Below are 27,633 nucleotides of genomic sequence, written 5' to 3' on the forward strand. Positions count from 1 at the left end.
TAAACATTTAGGGCAGTAGTGTAGTCTGTCTGTCAAAAGTAGTGTAGTCTGTCAATCTTAAAGTTACCATTTACAACATCAAGTCAAGACAGGATCATTTATAGCTCGACACAAATTTATCGAAAAGGACTGCTGGAGTGAAAGCACATTTTCTAACAAAAAAAATGAACATTTCATTAAATGATTATTATTCTTCTTATCAGTGGCGATTTTAGCATGTAAATCTTGGTGAGGCAACAAACAAAAAGTGGGATGCATGACAGCAAAGCCACTACACAATACTACACAATACGTTAAATGCACATTAATGAGCAAGCTAGGACGGACATAGTCAATATAACTATTTGTTCAGCACTTTTGAAATGTACAGCGACAGAATTCAGAACATGGGCCGTTCTTACAGTGCACTGTACACCAAGTCAGAACCGTAGGATAAATAAAGGGGGCATATAAGCAGACAATGAAAGCTCATTCAATATTCAATGATTACATTTATCTAAAACAGGCTATAGGCTACATGTGCTCCACCAAGTTAGAACAGTAGGTGAAATTAACAGGTGAAAATAGACCAAATTATTAGGGTGAGGCACATGGGCTACTAACAGCTTACTTTCCAACATACACTTTATTACAGTATAAATATCTCCCTGGCATATTACAACATTTATGCAGCAGCATACAATACATTTTTGGACTCAACTTGTTGTGCTGTGCTCACTTGAACAAGAATGTGGCGGTCCTTCGTGGGAAAATTTTGTCATCAAACTGTCATCAAAGTCTCTGGATTTATGGTGCTTTCAAGAACACAGGGAACTCGGAGAAAAAAAAGTGACATCAGTGATCTTCGGGTCGTAGCTCTAGAAAGAGGCCCGAGTTCCCGATTTACAATTCAGTTTGTTTTTCCAGAGTTCCCAGTTGTCTTGAAAATATTCAGAGTTAACAGTTGTTTTAAGTGCGGCACAAATTCATTGACAGCATGGCCAATGTTGAATGTTTATCATTTTAAACTAGGAAAATAGACTCTTAATCTTAGACTTGGGACCACACAGCCACTCCACTGAATAGCAGGCTAATGATTACTTTGCAATGCTTGCAGTTAGCCACTGATTCCTTCCAAACCACTCATTGTTGAATTTGCGATTTCCAACGTGTTGTGTAATGTTAATGCCCAATGGCCGATGAGCACCGATACGTTTCATCTTTAATTTCTCTTCATGTGACAAGGATGAAAAAGGATTTGCCAGTAGATTGTCGACATGATTCATGATGATGACTGCTAGCTAAGATTTTGAAAGTATGATGTTGACATGATCCATCCAATCAAAGCTACCGTAGATATGTGATTTGACGTCATTTTATCTGCGGCCAATGACCTTGAGCCCTCTTGGATGGGCCCTTCAATGTAACTATGACAGCACCCAATAGGCTTGAATTTGAGCAAAAAATGTGGGGCTCAAAACAGGGGTTGCCACTAATTATTATAATATAATTTCCCAGTTAATCTATTTCCCAGGGTTTTGAGGCGGATATGGCTGGGTGACAGACACAAGACACAGTGATGTCCCCTACCCTCTCTGTATTCTAATCTAGCGTTGTCCCCTCCTCTCAATGTGTTAGTGTGATGCTGGGCTGTGCATCGTGCCCTCCTCTCAATGTGTTAGTGTGATGCTGGGCTGTGACAGGCTCATCTAGCATGGCTGTCGGGTGTATTCATGAGGCCCTCCTCTCTCTCCATCACACAGCAATGCCCATTATACAGCACTTATGGTACAATGGCAGCGTGCATGCCGCCTAATCATGTCAAGTGCTGCACTTCATGGGCTTGGAGAAGAGAGAGAGAGCGAGAGAGAGCGAGAGAGCGCGAGAGAGAGAGCGCGAGAGAGAGCGCGCGAGAGAGAGCGCGCGAGAGAGAGCGCGCGAGAGAGAGAGCGCGCGAGAGAGAGAGCGCGCGAGAGAGAGCGCGCGAGAGAGAGCGCGAGAGAGAGTGCGAGCGAGAGAGAGAGAGCGAGCGAGAGAGAGAGAGCAAGCGAGAGAGAGAGAGAGCAAGCGAGAGAGAGAGAGCAAGCGAGAGAGAGAGAGCTAGCGAGAGAGAGAGAGCAAGCGAGAGAGAGAGAGCGAGAGAGCAAGAGCGAGAGAGCAAGAGCGAGAGAGCGAAGAGCGAGCGAGAGCGCACGAGTGAGCGCACGAGTGAGGGGGGGGGGGTTGAGGCTTGATGGTGCTGGCTGATCACCCTGTGGTTGCCAAGGTAGTGGATGGATACTTTGTCAGTGGACTGGGTTGATATGGTGGAAAACAACTACATGAATACTGCCGCTACTCACACATTTTTAAAGAGTGCCACTGCTGGCCTTAATGACTCCCTGATCAAAAAGAAAGGTTAAACAAAGAAAAATGATGAAAGTAGGAGAAAAATGATGTAATAGTTACATTATTTCAAACATTTTAGACTCCCTCACCATAATCAGCTCTCCTATAGGTGGCTCTGGTCTGGAGCGAGAGAAGGAGAGAGAGAGACGATCAAGTAAATCCAGGGAAATAATAAAAGCTGAAGGTCCCTGAGTAAAGGATGGATCCCCTCCATCTCCCTCCATTCTCTGCAACATCACGCCAGTATTTCATGTGCCCTTTTCTGCTTTCGCTGCAGAACAAAGCTGCTGGATCCCAGAGATAAAAAGCGGATTTTTTGGTAAATGGTGAAAGTGTGGAAATAAATGACCAGCTGTGGCCTGAGTGTAATTACAGTGGCTGGGAGAGCAGCGATCTGTCACGAGACCCAGGAGAGGGGGTGACACACACAGTGCCATGGGGTTAGTCAAAGGAGATAACTAACTAACTACTGGACCCTGAACAATCGATACTCCCCAGATATTGCATCCTAGGAGAAGGGAGAGAGGAAAAGAACGTAAAAACTTCCCCAATGGCTTTTTATTGAGATATTGATCAGGGCCCTCTAATCAGGACCTTGCTGGGCCAAGGCCAGATACTTTCTTAAGGGTATATGGAACGGATAAATCTGGAGTTTCTACAATACATAAAGGAGGCTGAGCTCTGAGGCGGTAGAAGGTGGGATGTAATAGGTCTTTCTGGAGAGGAAGGAAAAAAGTGGTTCACACTGTATAACAGGGATTCATTATAGAGCTGAGGAGGAAGAGGAGGAGGAAGAGAAAGAGGGAGAGGAGGAGGAGTAAGAGGATGAGGAATAAGAGGGAGAAGGAGGAGAAAGAGGATGAGGAATAAGAGGAGGGAGAGGAGGAGGCGGCAGAGGAGTAATAGGAAAAAGAGGGAGATGAGGAGGAGTAAGAGGGAAATGAGGAGGAGTAAGAGGGAGAGGAGGAGGAATAAGAAGGAGGGAGAAGGAGGAATAAGAAGGAGGGAGAAGGAGGAAGAGGAGAAGGGAGGGAAAGGAGGAGGAATAAGAGGGAGAGGGGGAGGATTAAGAGGGAGAGGAGGAGGAGGGAGAGGAGGAATAGGAGGGAGAGGAGGAATAAGAGGGAGAGGATGAGGAATAAGAGGGAGATGAGGAGGGAGAGGAGGAGGATGAGGGAGAGCAGGATGAGGAGGGAGAGGAGGAGGAGGATGAGAGCAGGATGAGGAGGGAGAGGAGGAGGAGGATGGAGAGCAGGATGAGGAGGGAGAGGAGGAGGATGATGGAGAGCAGGATGAGGATGGAGAGGAGGAGGATGATGGAGAGCAGGATGAGGAGGGAGAGGAGGAGGAGGATGGAGAGCAGAATGAGGAGGGAGAGGAGGAGGAGGATGGAGAGCAGGATGAGGAGGGAGAGGAGGAGGAGGTTGGAGAGCAGGATGAGGATGTACAGTAGTGTAGAGAGGGAGAGGAGTGTAGAGAGGTAGAGGAGGATGAGAGGGAGAGGAGGATGAGAGGGAGAGGAGGATGAGAGGGAGAGGAGGATGAGAGGGAGAGGAGGATGAGAGGGAGAGGAGGTGGAGAGGGAGAGGAGGATGGAGAGGGAGAGGAGGATGGAGAGGGAGAGGAGGATGGAGAGGGAGAGGAGGATGGAGAGGGAGAGGGGGATGAGAGGAAGAGGGGGATGAGAGAGAAAGGGGGATGAGAGGTAAAGGAGGATGGAGAGGAGGATAAAAGGGAGAGGAGGGTGAAAGGGAGAGGAGGATGAAAGGGAGACGAGGATGAGAGGGAATGGGGAGGTGGATGGAGAGGGAGAGGAGGATGGAGATGAGAGGGAGAGGGGGATGAGAGGGAGAGGAGGATGGAGATGGGGGAGAGGGGGATGAGAGGGAGAGGGGGATGAGAGGGAGAGGGGGATGAGAGGGAGAGGGGGATGAGAGGGAGAGGGGGATGAGAGGGAGAGGGGGATGGAGAGGGAGAGGGGGATGGAGAGGGAGAGGGGGATGGAGAGGGAGAGGGGGATGGAGAGGAGGATGGAGAGGGGGATGGAGAGGGAGAGGGGGAGGAGAGGGAGAGGGGGATGAGAGGGAGAGGGAGAGGAGATGAGAGGGAGAGGAGATGAGAGGGAGAGGAGGTAAGATCAGTGTACTTCAGGAGACACACCTGCAAAATAAACTGTTTTCTACACTAAACACTGAAGATTGAATTCACCCAAATCACTCCTAAATACCTGTCTCAGAACAGAACTAATAGCCACATTATCCTGTACTAAATCCCTTAAACCTTTGATCCCTAAAGAGTGAGAGCATCAGTTTCATTCCTCGATCCTGCGATGAGGCTTGTTTAACCGTTAGTCGTTCATGGTAAGTAACATATGGACAGCATCAACCGTTAATACGTTCCACCATGACACGTTGTTACTATTTCTTACAAGCCCAGCCACTGTACTGTAAACACAGTTAGAAGCAAATGTTATCATTAGGGCATATTCTAATTCCTATCCATAACCCTTGACATCACGCCTGCACGGTAGGGCCGTGCAGAACAGATACGCATCATTTTATATAATGTATGGAATGTTGGCCTGTCAAACTTTAACATGCTCCTCTCTGGAGATTTGGAGAACAGGAGAACATCCCTCCTCCTACATGTCACCACATAAAAAAAAAAATAATAATAATAATCCCAGACACGCGGCGTGATGAACGAGGTTGAGGGTTTCACTTAAAATCCGTTTAAGGCTCGCCGCTCCAGATTTACCCTCCCGATAGCGACCGTCTCATTTACTAAAGATGAGCATCATTGACGTCTCGGCTTTCTTCTAAACCCTCGTTGTTTACAGTAAAAACTGTTTACGGCCTAAAACCGACTGCAGATGGATGTCCGGGGCAGCACCTTCGCTCAACTCTAACTTTCTCCTGGGGCTAATTGATTTTGGAGTAGGCCTCGGACAGAGCTAAGCCTAAAGAAAACAACGATCAATTCAGCTAGGAGAGAGAACGGAAGGCGGATGTTGTAGAGTAGCGCCGTTGTCCGACAGCTGTGCTAGCTCTGCACGGCATGCTGGGTCTGGGTCAGCATGCATGTTTGTATCACGGGCCCTCCAGTGTTTATAAGCAAAGCAAAAAACATTAACACCATTGAAGTCACCGCAGCTAAAGATGCTAACAAACGCTGGAAATGCAGTGGTAGGTCTCAGAGCATGATGTTACATTGTGACTGCGTAACTAAAATGTAAGCCATTACAAAAGCACTTAAGTGCTAAAAAGGTCATTGTCTTATTGGCCTACCGCCCTGATACAATCACCATAACATTTCCACACAGATTATAATCCTACCGTGACATTTTATTCAAACTAATTCAATAGAACGTCCAGCTTTTTGCCAGCCTTGACAACAATGATGTACTGCTATGGATTATGAGACGTATACAACAGATAGGTATCAGGATTAGGGTAGATTTCAAATCCTGGTCTGGTGTTTATTCTAGTCCCTGAACTCTGCTATGGGAAACTGATCAGCAGATAGGACCGAGGGCCTCGGAGTTTTACAGAACACAAACAAGCACTTGAGAACATGCTCTGAACCTTCTCCAGGCAAACATTACAGATGACTCATCGTGTGTGTGTGTGTGTGTCTTCCCAGACATCCTGGGATAAACATTGATGATCTAGGTCCTGATTGTAACAATCCTCATTGACAGGCCAGTGTCCCAACTTCCTCATTCAGTTTCTCCCTTAAACAATCTCAGCCCAGCTGCACTGTACGACCCATTAACATTCAATATGAATCAACGATGCAGCTGGACGGACCTGGAAAATGTATCATAGTGTATGTAGAGCAAGTCAATCAGCTATAGGCTGTATACGTTTCCATGGGAATTGTGACCTATTTTTCCTGTCAATGAAGGAGGCTCACCGTGTGTTGTGTTTGAGTGTGTGTGGCTCGTGTGTGCATGCGTGTGCGTAATCAAGGACTGATGATTGGCTGAAATTTGTCTGTGGCAAATGCCAAGGTTATTATTTATTCATTTTATGACTGGTAGACAATGCAAGACAAAGGTACGTATGCGCGCGTCTGTGTGTGTGTGTGTGTGTATGTGTGTGTCTGTGTGTGTGTGTGTGTGGGTGTGTGTGTGTGTGTGTGTGTGTGTGTGTGTATGCGTGGTGTGTGGGTGTGTTGGGCTGGAGAAGAGCAGGGGTTAGTGGAGTGAATACAGGTCCTTTGTTTCTGTAGGATGCGTGCTACAGACTCACTCTGGAGGAGTGTGTTATGTTGTATGCTACGAACAGTGAAGACTCAGGGTGCATTCCAAATTGCACTCTTTTCCCTAATAATACACTATCAGCCAGAGCTCTATAATAAAATAAAATAAAATGTAAAAACACCATTTACAAAATTACACAAAATAATAAAACCGGATCAATCTTCCTTAGATGGGTAACAAATCCCCTTCTCAGGTTCAACAATAGCACAATGGCTATGGTGTGTTGTACACAAAGGAAATTGGTCGATTGTCCCCATATAGAATTAGTAGATGAGAGAACAGCATCAACCCCATCTCCCTGTCAGTGTAAAGCCCAGAATTCTTCTATTTCACCCTGATGGTTCTGGTGGAGCAATGACATACTACAAGATAAAACAGTGATGCTAATATTGACAGTTTGTCCATTACAGGTCAGCTAACTGTCCTGGGAACAGTTACAAAGCTGTTAGTTTCCATCTCACAAGACCGGATCGATGCAGAGGCATACTGTTTCAATTTTGCCAGAATTGATTTTTTCTGTAACACCCCAACCCCGGAGCATTCATCTTTCTGAAGGAAGGGAAGATTTGATTTACTGAAGAAAAATTGGAGTGCGCATCACAAAGATTTTTTTTTGCCGGGCGGCGAGAGAGCGTGACACACAACAAAGATGGATGTCCCTACGGCTGGGAAGGCTCTAGCCCTCGGCTGTTCCATTACAACACGGTGGAGTGGCGGAGGAGAAGGATGAGCTGCTTAAAGGGAGGGAGGTAGAACAAATTAAAAGAGAAAGGGGGAGAGGGAGAGAGAAAGGAAGAGAGAGGGTTGGAGAGTTCAAATCAAATCAAATCAAATCAAATTTTATTTGTCACATACACATGGTTAGCAGATGTTAATGCGAGTGTAGCGAAATGCTTGTGCTTCTAGTTCCGACAATGCAGTAATAACAAGTAATCTAACTAACAATTCCAAAACTACTGTCTTGTACACAGTGTAAGGGGATAAAGAATATGTACATAAGGATATATGAATGAGTGATGGTACAGAGCAGCATAGGCAAGATACAGTAGATGGTATCGAGTACAGTATGTAGGGAGATAGAGGGGAAAGGGAGATGAGGAAGAGATTGATTAAGAGGAGGAGAAACAGAGGTGGTGCAACTTCAAACATCCCCAAATACGTGACCTAATGTCCAATAATCATCACCATGTTACACATTTGGCAGAAAACACAACACTAACTACTACTCTAAACCTGAACTTGTACTCTCTCTCCCCTCAAACACTGTGCTTTCCCTCCCACACTCTCTCCCCCTCCCACACTCTCTCCCCCTCCAACACTCTCTCCCCCTCCCACATTGTACTTTCCCTCCTCAGCGCAGCTACAGTACCTTCTCTCCTCATTTCTCCCTTATTTTTTCTCCCCTGCCTTCTCTCTGCTATACCTTCTCTCTGCTATACCTTCTCTCTGCTATACCTTCTCTCCCTTCTCCCTCCTCCCCAGCATCCAGAATGAATTTCCATGGTACATTAGTCAGCTTATTAGGATGTAATGAAGGAGGGCGTTGAGGAAAGGGGAGTGTGTCCTCCGAGACATCGCTCTACCGGTCTCCATCATCTACCTCTCATCTCTCTCTCTCTCTCCGTCCTCATCTCTCTCCCGCTCTCTGTCCGGCCACTTTGCCGGGTGTCATATACATGAAAGATGACTTGTCTCCTGACCCAAATAAACACCAACGCCGCCTAGATGCTCTGTCGGGCCGCTCACTCGCTCCAGAAAAAAAAATGAGGAAAGTAATGAGTAATGCCAGTCGCTTCATCTGTGGCCACCTCAGAGCTGGTTATTCACGTTGTGTCTGTGGTCTTGGATCAGAGACCCCCCGAGGATGTGACGATCCAGTACAATGGAGAGAGATGTGGAGGAATAAAGGAGTGAGAGAGAGAAAGACAGAAGGAAATAGAAGAGCGAGAGAGAGAGAAAAGAAAAGAGAGCGAGAGGAGAGGAGAGAAAATGAGAAGAGAGAAAAGCACCTAACACCTCACGTCTCCAGGGGCCAGGGCTGGTGTAAGCTGGATATTAAGACACAAATTGCATTCAGGCAGGTCAAGGCGTGTCAGATGATATTAGATGCCTGCCGTGAGGAAAACAACAATTCCCATCAGCCTGTTCTGTGAGAAAAATAATATTTTCATTTTCGGCCCCTTTATTGAATAGAAACTTTGGGGAATAGGTCTTTATAGGAGCTCGTGAAGGTCGTGATCATGGCTGCGAGAACCCTTTGTTGCTCCCAGATTTCATTTTCACCACCGCTGATAGAAAAGACGTGTGTGGGTCCTCGCTCACGCCCTCACTTGTTTGCTGTAATGTTGCAGCACCCACATGTTTTAGTCTGTGTGCGTGCGTGTCCGTCTCTGTGTTGTGTGCGTGTGACTGTGTGTGAACAGTCTGTATCGTATCCATTGCCCCCTTTCTCTGTGTTTTCTGTGGCGCTAGCACCCCCCCTTACACCTCCCCCCACATACTGCTGCCTGCATGGGGTCCCCGTCCCAGAGCTGCGCCACCTGACCTTCTCGGTAATTGACCCAAAATATTGATGCAATGGCACAAGTCTGATTGTGATTTATTAAAAGCTTGGGCCCGGCTACCAGGCCCGGTGCCAGACACTCCCTGCTCCCAGCCTGGCCCATCGGCAGCCATTAGGAAAACCATCAATACTGTAGCAGCACAATAACACAATGAAAGAAAGGCACGGTAATGGGGAAGGGAGAGTCTCTCTGGGCTGCGGAGGTGCATAGCAAATAGCTTGGCCTTGTTGTGTGAATACACACACACACAGAGAGAGAGACAGAGAGCGAGAGGAGAGCGCGAGAGAGAAAGAGAGGAGAGAGAGAGAGAGAGAGAGAGAGACAGAGAGCGAGAGAGCGAGAGGAGAGCGCGAGAGAGAAAGAGAGGAGAGAGAGAGAGAGAGAGAGAGAGAGAGAGAGAGGTGAGAGAGAGAGCAGGAGAAAGAGAGAAGGAAGAGAGAGAGAGAGAGAGAGACAGAGAGCGAGAGAGCGAGAGGAGAGCGCGAGAGAGAAAGAGAGGAGAGAGAGAGAGAGAGAGAGAGAGAGAGAGAGAGAGGTGAGAGAGAGACCAGGAGAAAGAGAGAAGGAAGAGAGAGAGAGAGAGAGAGAGCGAGAGGAGAGCGCGAGAGAGAAAGAGAGGAGAGAGAGAGAGAGAGAGAGAGAGAGACAGAGAGCGAGAGAGCGAGAGGAGAGCGCGAGAGAGAAAGAGAGGAGAGAGAGAGAGAGAGAGAGAGAGAGACAGAGAGCGAGAGAGCGAGAGGAGAGCGCGAGAGAGAAAGAGAGGAGAGAGAGAGAGAGAGAGAGAGAGAGAGAGAGAGAGGTGAGAGAGAGAGCAGGAGAAAGAGAGAAGGAAGAGAGAGAGAGAGAGAGAGAGAGGTGAGAGAGAGAGCAGGAGAAAGAGAGAAAGAGAGAGGAGAAAGAGAGAAGAGTGTGTATATTTAATTTTGCCTCTCCATAACATCACTGGGCTCGCTAAGATCAAAGCATAGAGAAGGAGAGAAAGAAGAGAAGGAGAGAGAATGATAGGGAGAGAAAGAAAGATACTCATGGGAGGCAACAATCTAAGAGACCAGAGAATAAAATCTAAAAAAATGTGAGGAAAGGAGAGAGAGAGAGAGAGACAGAGAGAGAGAGACCCCCTGAGCCCCTGGTGTAAGAGAAACCGCAAACTGAGCTCACACACAGACGAGTCTCAGGAGAGTCAATTCAGACTAACAAGAGGGAACCAACTGACCAACAGCAGGCTGACTCTCCAACCATTATATACTGTACCCAACCTGCCAGCACACAAACAGCACAGGCCATCATTAGGGAATACCCCCATTGACTTCAAACTGGCCTGTTTTGTTGAAACCAACGTTGAGCTTTCTAAGCTTTTCTATAGTTTTAATGGCTGGAGGTTTTAAATCTCTTTCATCTCTGTCCAAAGTCAGTGTATCATGCATCCCATACCTCAGCGTTTGTACCGGTGCGGACCTAACTCAATCACTAACTCCCAGGAGGGAGGCTGGGAGATGATGAGAACACAGTCATTACAGTGGTCTTAATGGATGTGTTGTACTCTAAGGAAAGCTACGGCTCATTTAAAAGTCAGGTGTATCCTCTTTTTTTTTACCATTACCAATACCAATGTTCTTATTATGTGAAGTTTGGGCAGGAAGTTAGGACACTGGGGGAAAAAACAGCAAAATCGGACCATTTCCCCAATACATTGCTTCATTTGAATTGGTATGTTTGTATGGAGATTGGAACAGAGTCGCAGTACTTTAGACTGAACATGTGATGGTGCTGAGTGGAACCTGATGAAGGTGTAACTAGACTGAAGACCAAAAACAGATCATGTGATTAGTTGAATGAGGTGTGTTAGTGCTGGGTGGGAACGAAAGCCCGCACCCCCAGTAGAGCTCCAGGAACAGTTGGAGAAGCCCTGCTCTAGACTGCAGAACTACGTAGACCTTTACCTGAAGGCAGAGCTTCCCCAGGCACCGTGTTTGTCCGTCAGGATGTTGACGATCTTCTGGATGAGCTGGGTGGCTGTCACGTGGTCGCGGTACTTGGCCGCTCGGATCAGGTGGTCGCACATCTTCTCCTCATCACGCTTCTCAGCCGAGTACTGGGCACAGTGGGACTGGGGGTCACAGACAAAACGTGACAACAGGTCAACTTCTCTGTCAAAAACACAATGACGTAAGCATCATTACAAATGAATTGTGTGTGCAGTGCTCAATACAACCTCCTTTATAGTACATTTAAAGAGAAATCCAGGAGGTATGTATTCTGAACAGATAACTGGCGTACACATAGTATGCGACTTCATATTGTATTTATGGAACTAGCATGTATTCTGGGGGAAATGGTATAGGCTACTACACACCATGTAAAACGACATAATATAAGGCTCTAGCAGCTGTGTGTGTGTGTAGAAACGCTACCTTGAGTAAAACCAAATCTAAATCTGGGGTCATTTTCTGGCCCTTATGTCACGTTGATTAATAACAGCGGACATTATAGTTACTAATGCCTCCAGGGCTCCGAATCACGAAGCAGAGGTTCATTTTTCTCTGTCTGAGTGTGTTATCAGAAATGGCCTTTGAACTCAGAGTAGATGGTATATACAATAACACCTATACTGAGGGGAAAAAACAGCCAGACTTGAAATGTTCCACTTCAGTGCTAAGATAAAATGAGCTAAATATAAAGCCGAGTTAAACTGTAAAATAAAGTAATATATATAACTGACTGGAAACATTTGAGTACACTAACAGCCGTTAGCCACGTAGTGTAGAAATACAAGCAACAAAGAAATGAGGAATACACGCTACTATCATGTACAGTACCTCAGGCAAAAGTCCCGGCCATATTACTGTGATTTCAGTGCATCCATTGGATACTGAAACGTAACAGCATCAGTACCAGCAACTCTTAATGCAATTCCCAATGCTCAAATGAAATGAACCTAAAGGGCAGCCCATTGGTGGAGAGCACACACATACATCCCCGGCTCTACAAATGCAACCTGCCTCACCAGTTACCTTAGAAACCAGTAAACACACTAAAGTGCTTGATAATGATTGGTCCTCCTCTCCAATTGGAACGGTGACTTCTCATACCTGACAGGAAATCTATAGGTCTGGATCACATTCCGGAAGGCTATTCTGGAGGGGCTATTGGGCCCTAATTATCAATCTACGTCTCTTTGTGGGGCATTAGAGTGGTCCTTGACCTTAAAGCATGATGGCCCAACATGTGCGTGCGTGCGTGTGCATGTGCGTGCGTGTCCGTGTGTGTGTGTGTGTGTGTGTGTGTGTGTGTGGTGGAAAGCAAGAAGAGCAGTAAAGGGAGGACAGGGAGAGGGAATGGTGCTGAATGTGTGAAACGTATGTTATCCCCCTGGAACAGACGACCGCGTGTCTGTACTTTACTACGGGACAGAACTAGAAACGTTCTTTCCAGCCGGTCTTCACGTGTGACTTCTGTGTCACTAATCAGCAGTGCTGCAGCTCAAACACATCATCGTAAACACGCTGGTCATTCACCGCGGACCCAAACACCTAGTCCCCCATAGTTTCACAACAAAGGGCACTGAGTGAGTCAGGGAACACTTTTCAACACATCACCCCTCTGCTAATTTCAAAGTGAGCGGGAGGGAATAGTAAAATAACATGAACGGCCTAGTGCCATTAGAAACCAGAGGAGGCCCCCTTTACCACGGTGGAAACGGCACATGAAGGGTCTATCCTGATACTGACTGAGAGAAACGGATTATCAGGATCAATGTCTCGTCTACCTGGTAGCCAGATTCAGACATCAGGATCAATGTCTAGTCTACCTGGTAGCCAGATTCAGACATCAGGATCAATGTCTAGTCTACCTGGTAGCCAGATTCAGACATCAGGATCAATGTCTCGTCTACCTGGTAGCCAGATTCAGACATCAGGATCAATGTCTAGTCTACCTGGTAGCCAGATTCAGACATCAGGATCAATGTCTAGTCTACCAGGTAGCCAGATTCAGACATCAGGATCAATGTCTAGTCTACCTGGTAGCCAGATTCAGACATCAGGATCAATGTCTAGTCTACCAGGTAGCCAGATTCAGACATCAGGATCAATGTCTAGTCTCCCTGGTAGCCAGATTCAGACATCAGGATCAATGTCTAGTCTACCTGGTAGCCAGATTCAAACATGAGGATCCATGTCTATTCTACCTGGTAGCCAGATTCAGACATCAGGATCAATGTCTAGTCTACCTGGTAGCCAGATTCAAACATGAGGATCCATGTCTATTCTACCTGGTAGCCAGATTCAGACATCAGGATCAATGTCTAGTCTACCTGGTAGCCAGATTCAAACGAGGAAGTCAGAATTCAGAGGTAAAATGCACAAGACAGGCTTTTGGAGAGCGAGCGAGCAGGTGAGGAAGCTGTGTGTGTGTGTGTGTGTGTGTGTGAGGACGGCGTGACGTGAGACCTTATGACTTGAGACAGTGTAATCATGGGCAGCACCTTCCATTACATGAGCTGGCTGACAGGGTCGGAGGGTGACGGGCGCTGGCGCCTACTCTGGTGGAAAAAGGTGCCCGGAGAAGACAGACTGATAATGGGTTGGCATTAATCGAGTAAATTACATGGAGATGTGTCTCGGACAATTCACGCAAAGCTCAAGTCAATAACCAGAGAAACGTCTGTGTAATTTAGAAAGGAAACAGGCCTAACCACTGGCTAAATTACACTAGGATTATGATATGAGAAGACAACATGAAAAATCACACACACACACACACACACACACACACACACACACACACACGAGGGTCAGGCATTCCAGCACATCTCACAGATACAAATCCACTGACTCAACTGCATGAGTGCAATTCAAAAGGCCAGAACATATGGCATAGGTTTCTGCGTGTAGAATAATACGCTGTCAACCCCCCTCTAAATGCTGTAGTTGTTGTCACGCTCTCCCATCAGGGCCTGAGGGGTTCACCAGTATAATGAGGGTGTGAGTGGGGATACAGGCCTCATTACCAGATTTAAAGCCTGTGTTTATCACTTACAGTGAGTGACAGAGCCAAGGACCTTGAAATGTTTCTGTGCCACACTGTCTCAGCCTTCAAGGCGCTTGTTTCATGACATCACAAAGCGCTCAAGGTTCTGCTGGAGAAACGGGCGACGACACACACACACACACACACACACACACACACACACACACACACGACAGTGGGATCTTATTAAAGCAATGCTTGATGTGTACTCTCTGCCTTGACATTGTGTGGTGCAGTAGAGAAGCCAGCTAGAGACACACAGAGGGGTCGGCTATCGCCTCGTTGTCTCGCTCTCCTCTTCCAATTTTCTCACGTCCGCCGACAAGCCGTCCCCAGAGGGTCTCGTTTAAAGTGGGGAAACTGTCCGCCCAGGGTGCGTGTCCTTGTCGTGTTCTGAGAGGGAATGCAAATATTCCTAGGAATAAGGAATTCCTTACAGAACGATGGGAGGAGGGGTTACTAGACAAAAGAGAGATGCTGAAACAATTAGTTTCTGAAGAAGATTCCCCCTCGCACTTGATCTCTTGCCCTCAAGTTTAAAACGGCCACATAAAACACCATCAGGTTAACTCAGACAAAGAGTTGGGGGGGGGTTAGAAAGACCAAGGAAAAAAATGAAAGCTTAAAAGTACAACGGCGAACAAAAGTCATCGAATGTCGACGTCTGACAGCCACTTCAATTCTGAAATGATGCCCCTGTCAACGCCGCGCTCGCAGAGTATTGATTTTTCCTGCTGAGGGAAAAATAATCTCATCCAGCCAAACAGATCCCAGAGGCATGCATCGTCCCGATAGTGGCCATCAAGGTTAACGCAGGCGCAACACTTATCAAAGTATCTCTCTCATCCCTCTCTCCTGTCCCTCGCCTGTGGCTGCTGTGGGTTTTTAATGGACTGGTCACAATGCCTAGTTGGCAGGACTCTTCATCTCTCCTCCCAGCGGCATCCTCTCCTCTCTTTCACTCTCTCGCTCTTCTCGTTCCCTCTCCCATTCTCTCTCATCCCCCCCTTCCCTCCCTGCTCAAACCAGCAGCTGTGTCAAGCCCCGCTCCAATCAGTAGCTACCATTAGTCTAAGCTGGGCTGAAGGTTCCATCCACTCTGACTCCAGAAGCACTCCAAGGTCGCGCCAGCACGTGACGAATCACACCTGTTAACGGTCCTCTCCGGGGTGAAAAATAGTCAAATGAAGGCAGAGGCGCTGCAGATGAAAAATAATCCACTTCTTCTGGAACGCTGGCTAGCGCTCGGCTAGTTGTCTGGATGCAGAGTAATGATTCCAAACAGAAGAGATAACAATAGGAACACATGCCCTTTCTTCTTTTAGTGCTGTACATTTAACACATTTAACTCCACATCAGGATTGTGTCTGCCTTAAAAATACATTCAATTGCACTTGAGAATCTGCTTATTCCACATATTTATTTTGATGAATACACAGCCTTATTCAATACTATACCACATAATTATCCTTTCCAAGAATTCCTCTCCAACTCCTCAGTAAAATGAAATCAATAAAATTATGTCCCTCTATGGGATAACAAAGATAGTAGGCAAGGCAAGAGCCCTACTCCAGAGACTAAAGTGTCAGTTTGCATGTAGTAAAGGGGACTAGGGAGTCGGGAGGAGGTGCTCGTATATGTGCTATTCACAGCTCTGGGTCAGCTGGGCAAAGATAATGATGTGAGGAGCGGTGCAAGAGGCATCACCTAGGGACTTAATTACACACAGAGAAGAGCCAGACACTGGGATACTAGTCTCTCTCCCCCTCTCCCTCTCTCCTGGGTAAGTACTCTCTCTCTCCCCCTCTCCCGGGTAAGTTCTCTCTCTCTGAGGGTAGAGGTAGACAGAGATATAGAACACTGCTGGGTAAGTACTCTCTCTGAGGGTAGAGGTAGACAAGAGATATAGAATACTGCTGGGTAAGTACTCTCTCTCTCTGAGGGTAGAGGTAGACAGAGATATAGAATATTGCTGGGTAAGTACTCTCTCTCTCAGGGTAGAGGTAGACAGAGATATAGAATATTGCTGGGTAAGTACTCTCTCTGAGGGTAGAGGTAGACAAGAGATATAGAATACTGCTGGGTAAGTACTCTCTCTCTGAGGGTAGAGGTAGACAGATACAGAATACTGCTGGGTAAGTACTCTCTCTCTCTCTCTCTGAGGGTAGAGGTAGACAGATATATAGAATACTGCTGGGTAAGTACTCTCTCTCTCAGGGTAGAGGTAGACAGAGATATAGAATATTGCTGGGTAAGTACTCTCTCTGAGGGTAGAGGTAGACAGAGATATAGATACTAGAATACTGCTGGGTAAGTACTCTCTCTGAGGGTAGAGGTAGACAGAGATATAGAATACTGCTGGGTAAGTACTGAGGGTAGAGGTAGACAGAGATATAGAATATTGCTGGGTAAGTACTCTCTCAGAGATATAGAATACTGCTGGGTAAGAGGGTAGAGGTAGACAGAGATATAGAATATTGCTGGGTAAGTACTCTCTCTGAGGGTAGAGGTAGACAGAGATATAGAATATTGCTGGGTAAGTACTCTCTGAGGGTAGAGGTAGACATATACAGAATACTGCTGGGTAAGTACTCTCTCTCTCGCTGAGGGTAGAGGTAGACAAGAGATGTAGAATACTGCTGGGTAAGTACTCTCTCTCTGAGGGTAGAGGTAGACAGAGATATAGAATACTGCTGGGTAAGTACTCTCTCTCTGAGGGTAGAGGTAGACAGAGATATAGAATACTGCTGGGTAAGTACTTTCTCTCTGAGGGTAGAGGTAGACAGAGATATAGAATACTGCTGGAGAGACCCTGGGTAAGTATTAGAGGTCGACCGATTAATCGAAATGGGCGATTAATTAGGTCCGATTTCAAGTTTTCATAACAATCGTAATCGGCCTTTTTGGACACCGATTATGGCCGATTACAGTGCACTCCACGAGGAGACTGCGTGGCAGGCTGACTACCTGTTACGCAAATGCAGTAAGCCAAGGTAAGGTGCTAGCTAGCATTAAACCTATCTTATAACAAACAATCCATCTTAACATAATCACAAGTTAACTACACATGGTTGATGATATTACTAGTTTATCTAGCGTGTCCTGCGTTGCATATAATCGATGCGGTGCCTGTTAATTTGTCATTGAATCACAGCCTACTTCGCCAAACGGGTGATTGAAGCACTGTCGTTGCACCAATGTGTACCTAACCATAGACATCAATGCCTTTCTTAAAATCAATACAGGTAGGCAGAGATTTAGAATACTGCTGGGTAGTTGAATCTACTTGCTTTATCCTGTCATAATATACGAATTAAACTACTGAATCCCAAACTAATCCCACTAATAACAGCTAACAAGCCTCCCCGGCATTACCCAGAGGGTCTCACCAGCACCATAGTGAGATGGCTGTTCTCCCAGCTCTATAGCTGTCGTCTATAAACCACGCTGTGACCACCTTATGACAGGTGAAGACTGTCGGTCAGAGAGGCGAGTGTTGTGTGTTGATACGTTGTAAACAATGTGTCAGATGGTGGCACCTGACGCCTGGCGGGCTACAGCCAGAGTGGTGACCTGCAGGGGGCTCTTCTAGACGGTATGGGAGATTGGGGTCACAACCTATATCCTCTGACATTGAAACAGTTTGTTGTGGAATTCTCTCAAACTGAAACAGATGGTTTATAGACCTATGAAGATAACCACATTTGGTCCAAGCACCCTATAAACGGCAGTGTTTGTTCTTGACCAGAACAGAGCTTTCTTCCTTTACAGCAGGTTACATTATAGTACTGAAACATAGACTGTTGGCTTTGTTTTTTGTGTTATAAATAGCAAAAATGTTTAACCGTCAGGTTCATTTTGTTTCACTTCAATATGTAAATTGTGTCGCCCTCCCGTTCCATGGCGTTTCAAACGTTAAGAGTGCAGTCAATTCTTTGTGTGTGTCCTGTCCATGGCTGTGATCTGTGAGGAAGAGTAAGCTCAGTGCACTGTGTGGGGGCGTTGTGCTAACGACGCTGTCGTGATGGAATATAATGAGCATCAGCTCAATGTTAATGTCATTAACTCTGAGGCGAGAAGAGAGGGATCGCCTTACAAGCCAGACAGAGGGGGACAATGACGCTAAGTCGCTAATTACGGCGATATCGCTAGCTGGATCTCCCGGCTTTTATAGCATCTAGAGAGAGAGTCAATTCAATTAGTCGTATATTACAGCGGCTGGGGGATGAATCAACGACTGGGTATGGGGGGGGGGGGGGGGGGGAAAGAAAGTCAGAGAGAGAAAGAAGGAGAGGCGGTTAGAAAAGACCTGGGTCTTCCTCACTCTTAAAGAACCAACCGTGGGGTATAAAAAAAAGAAAGAGTGAGATAAAATAAATGATCTGGGTCTTCCGTATCTCTGACCTCCTCTGCTCTCGTGGCCCCGCAACCCACCACATTTCATCCTTAATGAAAGGATGCTGTAAAAAAACTACACTCTCTCTCATCGTAGTAGGAGGGCCGTGGCCATGCGATCTGCAGATCTCTTCCACGTTAAGGATCCCATTAGATAGAGAACACTAAAAGGTAATTGGATTTCCCCCTCCAGTTATCTTCATCTCTGTCACCCTCAACCCGCTATAATAACTTACTCTCCAGGCCAAAGATAACTCAATTCAGAGAGAGAGAGAGAGAGAGAGAAAGAGGGATGGAGGGGGAGAGAGAGAGAGAGAGAGAGAGAGAGAAAAAAGAGGGATGGAGGGTGAGAGAGAGACAAAGAGAAAGAAAGAGGGATGGGGGAAAGGGAGAGAGAGAGAGCATATGTTACGAGTCTCCAAAGCAAAGGGTGTCTAAATCACGCGGCTCCTCTATCACACCCTTCCCGTGGATATGAACTCTGACAGGGAGCAAACATAAATTTGTTTTTATCTATTGAATAATTCACTTTCCTGGTGGCTGCCGTTTCCTTCGCGGTCCGTGTCTGTAGTGGTAGAGAGCCACTGCCAAAGGACCTAGTCCCAGACCCCTGCCAGGGTGGAGAAGGACTACTCTGTTCCCCAAGTGATAGTCAACAGGAAACACACCAAAGGTGCAATTCATTTCAGCTGTAAGATTCTTTAAAACAGTGAAGGGAATGGCAGTCAGGGCACAACCAAATCACCTACTTTATGCGCTCGGCCACACCCCAACATGTTTCTATTTCTGTCCTCCAACAGCAAACCTGAGAAGCAGGTGAACAAACACTGATTTAAAAAAAAATAATAATAATTGAAGACAGCGAAGAAAACTGTTTTCCCCTGGGGCATGTTTCAATGAGGCTGTTATTTTTATGGTGGCGGTGCAAAATTAAACCATGAAACCGATGGCTCGAGGAGGGCTCAAGCCAGAGCCGGAATGGAGGAAAATCAATACGGCAATATCAGTGGTTGCACTTATCAGGGCCTCACTTCTTCCAGAGGTCACAGAGGAGCGGCTACATTTAAGTGGGGAATTCAATTGTGAAACATAGATTTGGCCCTAGCTATGGTGGGTATCTGATTAAAGTTGATTGGCTATACTGTAGGGGGTGAGGGGAGAGAACAGAGAGAGAATACTAAACAACAGTCTTGAACAAAGAGAGTTAACAGTTGGCTACGGTGGATAGTAGGTATCTAATTACAGTTGATTGGGCTGAGAGGAAGGATGGTGTGGTTGGACACAAATACAACAAAGAGTTCTAACACTCTGTGCGATATGTGGGTTGCGTAGTGAAATAGGTCCCTGCACACAGTGCTTGGGACAGAGAATCCCAATCCAATGGCTTTCACATAAGAAACAAACAAAACAAAACAGATGTGGTACATATGTACCCAATACTAAATCTATTAGGGGTTAATGAGTGGATTCACACCCATTTACAAGAACACAAATACTATCTCCCTAACAGAATAGAATGAGATTTCAGCCTGTTAAAACGTATTCTTTCTCCACCACTGTGGTTTTACTGGAGACAACCGGGGACTGTAGCTACTAAATAATACAGGAACAGGAAACAATGATGTCCTTGGCTGTCTTTGAGGCTCGTCAGACACATCCTCATTCTGTAACTCAACGGTACTGTCAAAGACTACCCCACACACACACACACAAGTAACCAGAAAAACAACTGGGCCTGCTTGGAAGACGATGGAGAGAAAACGGAGACTAACTAGGCCCTCTTGTAGGACGATGTGGGAAAAATAGGTCCAATGTAACGACACAATGTGTTCCTTTTGCTTTCATTACAGTATATCGGAGTAGGATCCAGTCTAAGGATGTTTCCTCCTGTAGGACTCCTCAGAGCCAGAGGGAGACAGACGATAGGATGAGAGGGACTAGTGATGCGGACAGGAACATCAGCTACACTACGTGGGCCAATTAGATAGAATTGGAGAGCTGGGGACAGCCCCTGGTGTGTGTGTGTGTGTGTGTGTGTTTCCATCGGTGCAGACATATCCTGGCCCTCGCTCGGCTGAGAAAACATAACATGGCCTAATCATGGTGAGTTTGAGGGAGGAAATGGGGAGTGATGGGGACACGGACTCAGACACCACTCCTGTTCATAACCTCAGGGCAGAGTGAGGTAGAGGCTAGTTTGTGAGCCCTGTGCTGTGTTCTTATGGAGCTGCCAACTGTCTGTGCTGTGCCTCAGGCCCCTCCTCCTCTCCAAACCTCTATCTTGCTGTTGTTCACACAGCTGTCTGACACACACACACACACACACACACTCGCCCTGTGTGTGGAGTGTTATGCTCGCCAAATAGGCTGTGTGTGTCAAGCGTCAGAAATCTGCATAAACACCCGGGTCTGCCTGCCCCGCAATAACGACGATTGGACGACCGGTCGAGTCAGGCCACACCTCCAGAGGAAATGATTGACAGGGTGAGGCCGGTGGGTGGAAAGGAGGTGGACAGTGTGTACTGCTGTTGCCAGTCAGATAGATATGCCGACTCTACTAGGGTATGCATCCCAAATCACACCATATTCCCTCTATGGGCCCTGGTCAAAAGTAATGCACTAAATAGGGAATAGGGTGCTATTTGGGACACAAGCTAGAAGAACATGGGAGCAAACATTCAAACGAACCGAGGCAACCAACCAACCTGAAGCAAACCATCGACATGCTTTCCTTTCCACCCCCTCAACAATTTGCCTTAAACAGTCAAGAGGGCTTTTTTTCATTCTGTAGGAGAGACCCTGCCTTGAACCTTAAAGAAAGCATAACATTTTACAACTACGGTAAGGAGGCGAGTGAGGGTGGAGGGACGGGGGGTTGAGACAGTCGGCCCTTCAGACCAGCAGTTCTGTGGGCTGTCTGCAGGTTTAAGTACTGCCAGGGTCTTGAGAAAGGAGGGGGGAATGAAGGGAGTGATGGAGAGGGAGGATGCTGTATTCCTGTCACTGTGGAAATACTCCCCCAGCGGGACTATAACAGACAGGCTCTCAGCAGGGCAGGAAATGATTCAGAGAGATCAGGACAGAGACAGAGGAGAGAGGGATGAAGGAGGAGGGTGGAGGCTGGCACTAGGCCGGGAGGTTGGCGCTAGGCTGGGAGGTTGGCGCTAGGCTGGGAGGTTGGCGCTAGGCTGGGAGGTACGGGGATAAATGAACATGGAGGCTGTTTGGCTAGGATGCCGTGCCAAACGTAAACTACAGCCGGCCACTCCAGTGTAAGATGTTATTATATGTGTTGGGGTTGTCTTTGAAAATACAACATTTGTTCTCTAGGTTGCTATGACAGGTCTGTAATGACTTGACAGACAGTCGTGTGTGTGTGTGTGTGTGTGTATATAGAGGACTTTATACCCCCTCGCTGGGTGTTACATTCTGAGCTGTTTTTGTTCAATATGGCCAGACAGCACATGAAAATATTTAACTATCAACCTATCCTATCAACCTCAGCTTAATGGGATCGCTTAAAGCTACGAATATACTAAAATAACTCCTGCTGCTCTCACAAAAAGACATGGAAAGGATAAATACATGAGGACTATGTTTCTGTTCCAAGATACGAGGGTCAGGAAAGGGGTTGGAAGTTATCGGTTCATTGTTAAGTTTTTCTCTTCAAGTCATTCCCCCTCAAGCTAAAATCAGGACTCCATTTTGGATTGAATTGATTTTCCTGTTTGCTGGCTACCTGCACCAGCCTGGGTAATTTCAAATTCCTATATTATGTCAGGAGCCATTTTGGATCAAGTATGAACTCTTGTTTACCAGCTGCCTGGTCTATTCTCCTCAATCATTCACCCGAGCTTAAATCTAGACTCCATTTTGGATTTAATGTGCTAGTTTCATGTTAGCCAGTTTCCTGGCCCAGACTGTATTTTACCTCAAACTCAGCGTGTTTGTGGATGTCCTCGGCTCTCTGTCGGCTCAGGATGAACTCAGCCTCATTGGCCACCCGCACCAGGTGGTCCTTCATGGTGTGGCTCAGTAGCCTGAGAGAGAGGAAGGACAGAGGAAGACATATCATAACATCATCAGAACTGTATCAATTTGTAACCTGTGGAAAAAAATTATTACTGATTTGAATAATTGAATTATGTTCGGATTAAGATGTAATAAAACTGGTGGAAGACATACAAAAAAGATTATTATTTAGTAAGTGGTCAAACAAAGTTAATTCATTGACTAATAGGTGATAGGTTGAAACCTGTTCAATCAGGTTTTCATACATCATAAAAACTGCACAAACAAGCTCTCACAATGTGCTACAATATGAGTGCTGCAGTCCCTGAACATGGAAGACCTCCCCTTTAATAACCGTACAACATCCATAAAATTGAAGACCTCCCCTTTAATAACTGTATAACGTCCATTAAATGGAAGACCTCCCATTTACCATATAACATCCATAAAATTGAAGACCTCCCCTTTAATAACTGTATAACGTCCATTTAATGGAAAACCTCCCATTTACCATATAACATCCATAAAATTGAAGACCTCCCCTTTACCATATAACATCCATAAAATTGAAGACCTCCCATTTACCATATAACATCCATAAAATTGAAGACCTCCCCTTTACCATATAACATCCATAAAATTGAAGACCTCCCCTTTACCATATAACATCCATAAAATTGAAGACCTCCCCTTTACCATATAACATCCATAAAATTGAAGACCTCCCCTTTACCATATAACATCCATAAAATTGAAGACCTCCCATTTACCATATAACATCCATAAAATGGAAGACCTCCCCTTTACCATATAACATCCATAAAATTGAAGACCTCACCTTTACCATATAACATCCATAAAATTGAAGACCTCCCCTTTACCATATAACATCCATAAAATTGAAGACCTCCCCTTTACCATATAACATCCATAAAATTGAAGACCTCCCCTTTACCATATAACATCCATAAAATTGAAGACCTCCCCTTTACCATATAACATCCATAAAATTGAAGACCTCCCCTTTACCATATAACATCCATAAAATTGAAGACCTCCCATTTACCATATAACATCCATAAAATGGAAGACCTCCCATTTACCGTATAACATCCATAAAATGGAAGACCTCCCCTTTACCATATAACATCCATAAAATTGAAGACCTCCCCTTTACCATATAACATCCATAAAATTGAAGACCTCCCCTTTACCATATAACATCCATAAAATTGAAGACCTCCCCTTTACCATATAACATCCATAAAATTGAAGACCTCCCATTTACCATATAACATCCATAAAATGGAAGACCTCCCATTTACCATATAACATCCATAAAATTGAAGACCTCCCCTTTACCATATAACATCCATAAAATGGAAGACCTCCCATTTACCATATAACATCCATAAAATTGAAGACCTCCTCTTTACCATATAACATCCATAAAATGGAAGACCTCTCATTTACCATATAACATCCATAAAATTGAAGACCTCCCCTTTACCATATAACATCCATAAAATGGAAAACCTCCCATTTACCATATAACATCCATAAAATTGAAGACCTCCCATTTACCATATAACATCCATAAAATTGAAGACCTCCTCTTTACCATATAACATCCATAAAATGGAAGACCTCCCCTTTACCATATAACATCCATAAAATGGAAGACCTCCCATTTACCATATAACATCCATAAAATGGAAGACCTCCCCTTTACCATATAACATCCATAAAATGGAAGACCTCCCCTTTACCATATAACATCCATAAAATGGAAGACCTCCCCTTTACCATATAACATCCATAAAATTGAAGACCTCCCCTTTACCATATAACATCCATAAAATGGAAGACCTCCCATTTACCATATAACATCCATAAAATTGAAGACCTCCCCTTTAACATACATAAAAAGAGGAAATTTAAGCATGCAAAATGAGCAGGAAATGTGATTAGGACAAGACACACACACAATCCTTTTAACAGGGACCTTACATGCGCTAATTGATTTGATAATGATATGCATCTGACACAGGGGGAACCTTTGCTCCTGTTACTACATATGTAGCCCTTCCTCTTATCTAAGCTAATAAAACATTCATGCGTCTGTGTGTGCGTGTATGTGCGTGTATAGGGGCCAGAGAGGCCACTCACTGGCCCCAGAGGTCAGGCCTGTGCAAAGTGGAACAATAACAGGCTAGGGGCCGGGCCTGGGGCCTGTAACCCAAGCCTGCTGTTTCAGAGCAGGGCAGCGGGGGAGCGGAGGTGCCTGGGTCTCGGTAGCCTCTCCAACCCCCGGCCCCTGGCCCAGCCATCAATAACCTCAACACTCTCTTTATGACGCCTTACTCTACACTCTTTCACACATAGGCAGGCACACACACATAAAACCATGTACAGACACACACGAGCATACATACACACACACCCACGAATATAGTACGTGCGCACACTTGGACAGTCACACATACTTCTTACACCCAAAGCGCTCACACACACACACCTCTCACACATACACCTCTAAACAGGGAGTTGATGGGGTATAGTGTTACAGCCCCCCATTGCAAATCAACAGGCTTTCACTGAGACCCAGTTCTAGATTACAAAGCAGCCTCTCTGGAGTGGATTACAACCTCCTCATCCTCTAATCCTTCCACTTTTCTTCCTCCTCTATCCTACTCCTTCCCTCCTTCTGCTTCTCTTCCACCTCTTCTTCCTCTCCTTCTCTCTCTTCGATTCTCTCCTCCTCCTTTGCCTCCGCCTCCTCTTACTACTTGTGTGTGTGAGCTTGTGTGTGTGTGTGTGTGTGTGTGTGAGGAAGTCCATCAGTGGATGCATTAACATTATCCTAGATTAGCGTTCGGTAATTCTCCAGCCCGGGGGATCGTTAATGTAAATCCAGGACCTCTAACTCCAAATTGATGGGAGTTGTTTGGTCCCAGGAGTGATATGGGAATGCTGATCCTGGATAGTACAGACAGCAGAAGGGACATGGAGAGGGACAAGGAAGATGGGAGATTTCCCAAGCGTCATGAGGAGTCAGGGATTGCAGTCACCCCTGTCACCCGTCAGTCCCTCCCTCCGGGACAGGCAGGTATTGACAGAGCCTTGAACTCTATACGGCTCCCCTCAGTTCCACAGATCCTCTTTACTCCAGTATGGATTTCTCTCTTCAATAGAGGTCCTAATGGTGACCGTGAGGGCCTGGAGCCTCGAGGGCCAGGGGCAGCGCTATGGATCGGCCAGAGTGGGACATAATGAAGTGGTGATGGTCGGAGTGGGTCGGACAGTGTGTGTCCGCGTGCGTGTCAGAAAACGTACCTGCCCTCGTTGACCAGCTCGATGAAGGCCAAGCCTGCGTTCTTCTGGATAGAGTTCTGCCACTCCTGAAACACAAACACTGGGACATTAGCTACAACACAGAAACCACATACTGGGACATTAGAAACAACACAGAAACCGGATACTGGGGACATTAGCAACAACACAGAAACCACATACTGGGACATTAGAAACAACACAGAAACCGCATACAGGGACATTAGCAACAACACAGAAACCGCATACGGGGACATTAGAAACAACACAGAAACCACATACTGGAAAATTAGCAACAACACAGAAACCGCATACTGGGACGTGAGCAACAACACAGAAACCGCATACTGGGACATGAGCAACAACACAGAAACCACATACTGGGACATGAGCAACAACACAGACACCACATACTGGGACATGAGCAACAACACAGAAACCACATACTGGGACATGAGCAACAACACAGAAACCACATACTGGGACATGAGCAACAACACAGAAACCGCATACTGGGACGTGAGCAACAACACAGAAACCGCATACTGGGACATGAGCAACAACACAGAAACCACATACTGGGACATGAGCAACAACACAGACACCACATACTGGGACATGAGCAACAACACAGAAACCACATACTGGGACATGAGCAACAACACAGAAACCACATACTGGGACATGAGCAACAACACAGAAACCACATACTGGGACATGAGCAACAACACAGAAACCACATACTGGGACATGAGCAACAACACAGAAACCACAAACTGGGACATGAGCAACAACACAGAAACCACATACTGGGACATGAGCAACAACACAGAAACCACATACTGGGACATGAGCAACAACACAGAAACCACATACTGGGACATGAGCAACAACACAGAAACCACATACTGGGACATGAGCAACAACACAGAAACCACAAACTGGGACATGAGCAACAACACAGAAACCACATACTGGGACATGAGCAACAACACAGAAACCACATACTGGGACATGAGCAACAACACAGAAACCACATACTGGGACATGAGCAACAACACAGAAACCACATACTGTTACTCTATGCACATGACTTTACACATAAGTCAGTGTGGATGGACAGAGGGGTAAATGAAGGAACAGTGAGAAAGAGAATGAGAAATAAAGATTCATTTTGCCCCTTCCGCCCTCAGCACCAATTATGTCTGTATAATATTATGTTGAGTGAGCCTGAACAAGGAGCAGTCAGCTGGTATACATAGCAGCCCTATAGAAGAGCTGCTGTTTCTGGCAGTCAGCTCGCTGGAGGAGAGGAATGAGAAGAGAGGGTAGTGAAGGCATTTATCATGATATAACTCACACATTTCCTCCCTTTGAGCAGTGTTATGGTCAAAGGTGTCAGTCTAAACAACTCAATGAACCGCAGCTGAAACGCCAAGGCGGCCCTGAGTGAGTTTAAATCGGCAATTTGGTCAGGAAAGGGAACTTGACGGTCGTCGTCTTTCATGTTCGGTTCAATCTTTCAACACCTTCTCAACGCAACCGTCAAAAGAATAATAAAACAACAAGGAGCTGGGCATGTGGGTCGGACGTTTAGCTCTCGCTCTCTCCTTCCCCTTTCTTGGGGATACGGACAGAAAACATTCAAAGAGCTAATGCCCTGACAAAACC

General features: G+C 46.0%; 1 protein-coding gene across 1 annotated transcript in view; it reads right to left on the bottom strand.

Moving 5' to 3' along the window:
* Positions 1-27,633, bottom strand: part of LOC139374711 (lipopolysaccharide-responsive and beige-like anchor protein) — a 370,713-nt gene that overhangs the window by 170,991 nt on the left and 172,089 nt on the right. Inside the window, exons 35-37 of the mRNA XM_071115819.1 lie at positions 25,966-26,030; positions 22,550-22,658; positions 11,136-11,302 (exon numbers count right to left, since the gene is read on the bottom strand). Coding sequence (XP_070971920.1) covers positions 11,136-11,302; positions 22,550-22,658; positions 25,966-26,030 — 341 coding nt within the window. The remainder of the gene's footprint in view (positions 1-11,135; positions 11,303-22,549; positions 22,659-25,965; positions 26,031-27,633) is intronic.

Source organism: Oncorhynchus clarkii, chromosome 19 (genome assembly GCF_045791955.1).
Source record: "Oncorhynchus clarkii lewisi isolate Uvic-CL-2024 chromosome 19, UVic_Ocla_1.0, whole genome shotgun sequence".
NCBI lineage: Eukaryota > Metazoa > Chordata > Actinopteri > Salmoniformes > Salmonidae > Oncorhynchus > Oncorhynchus clarkii.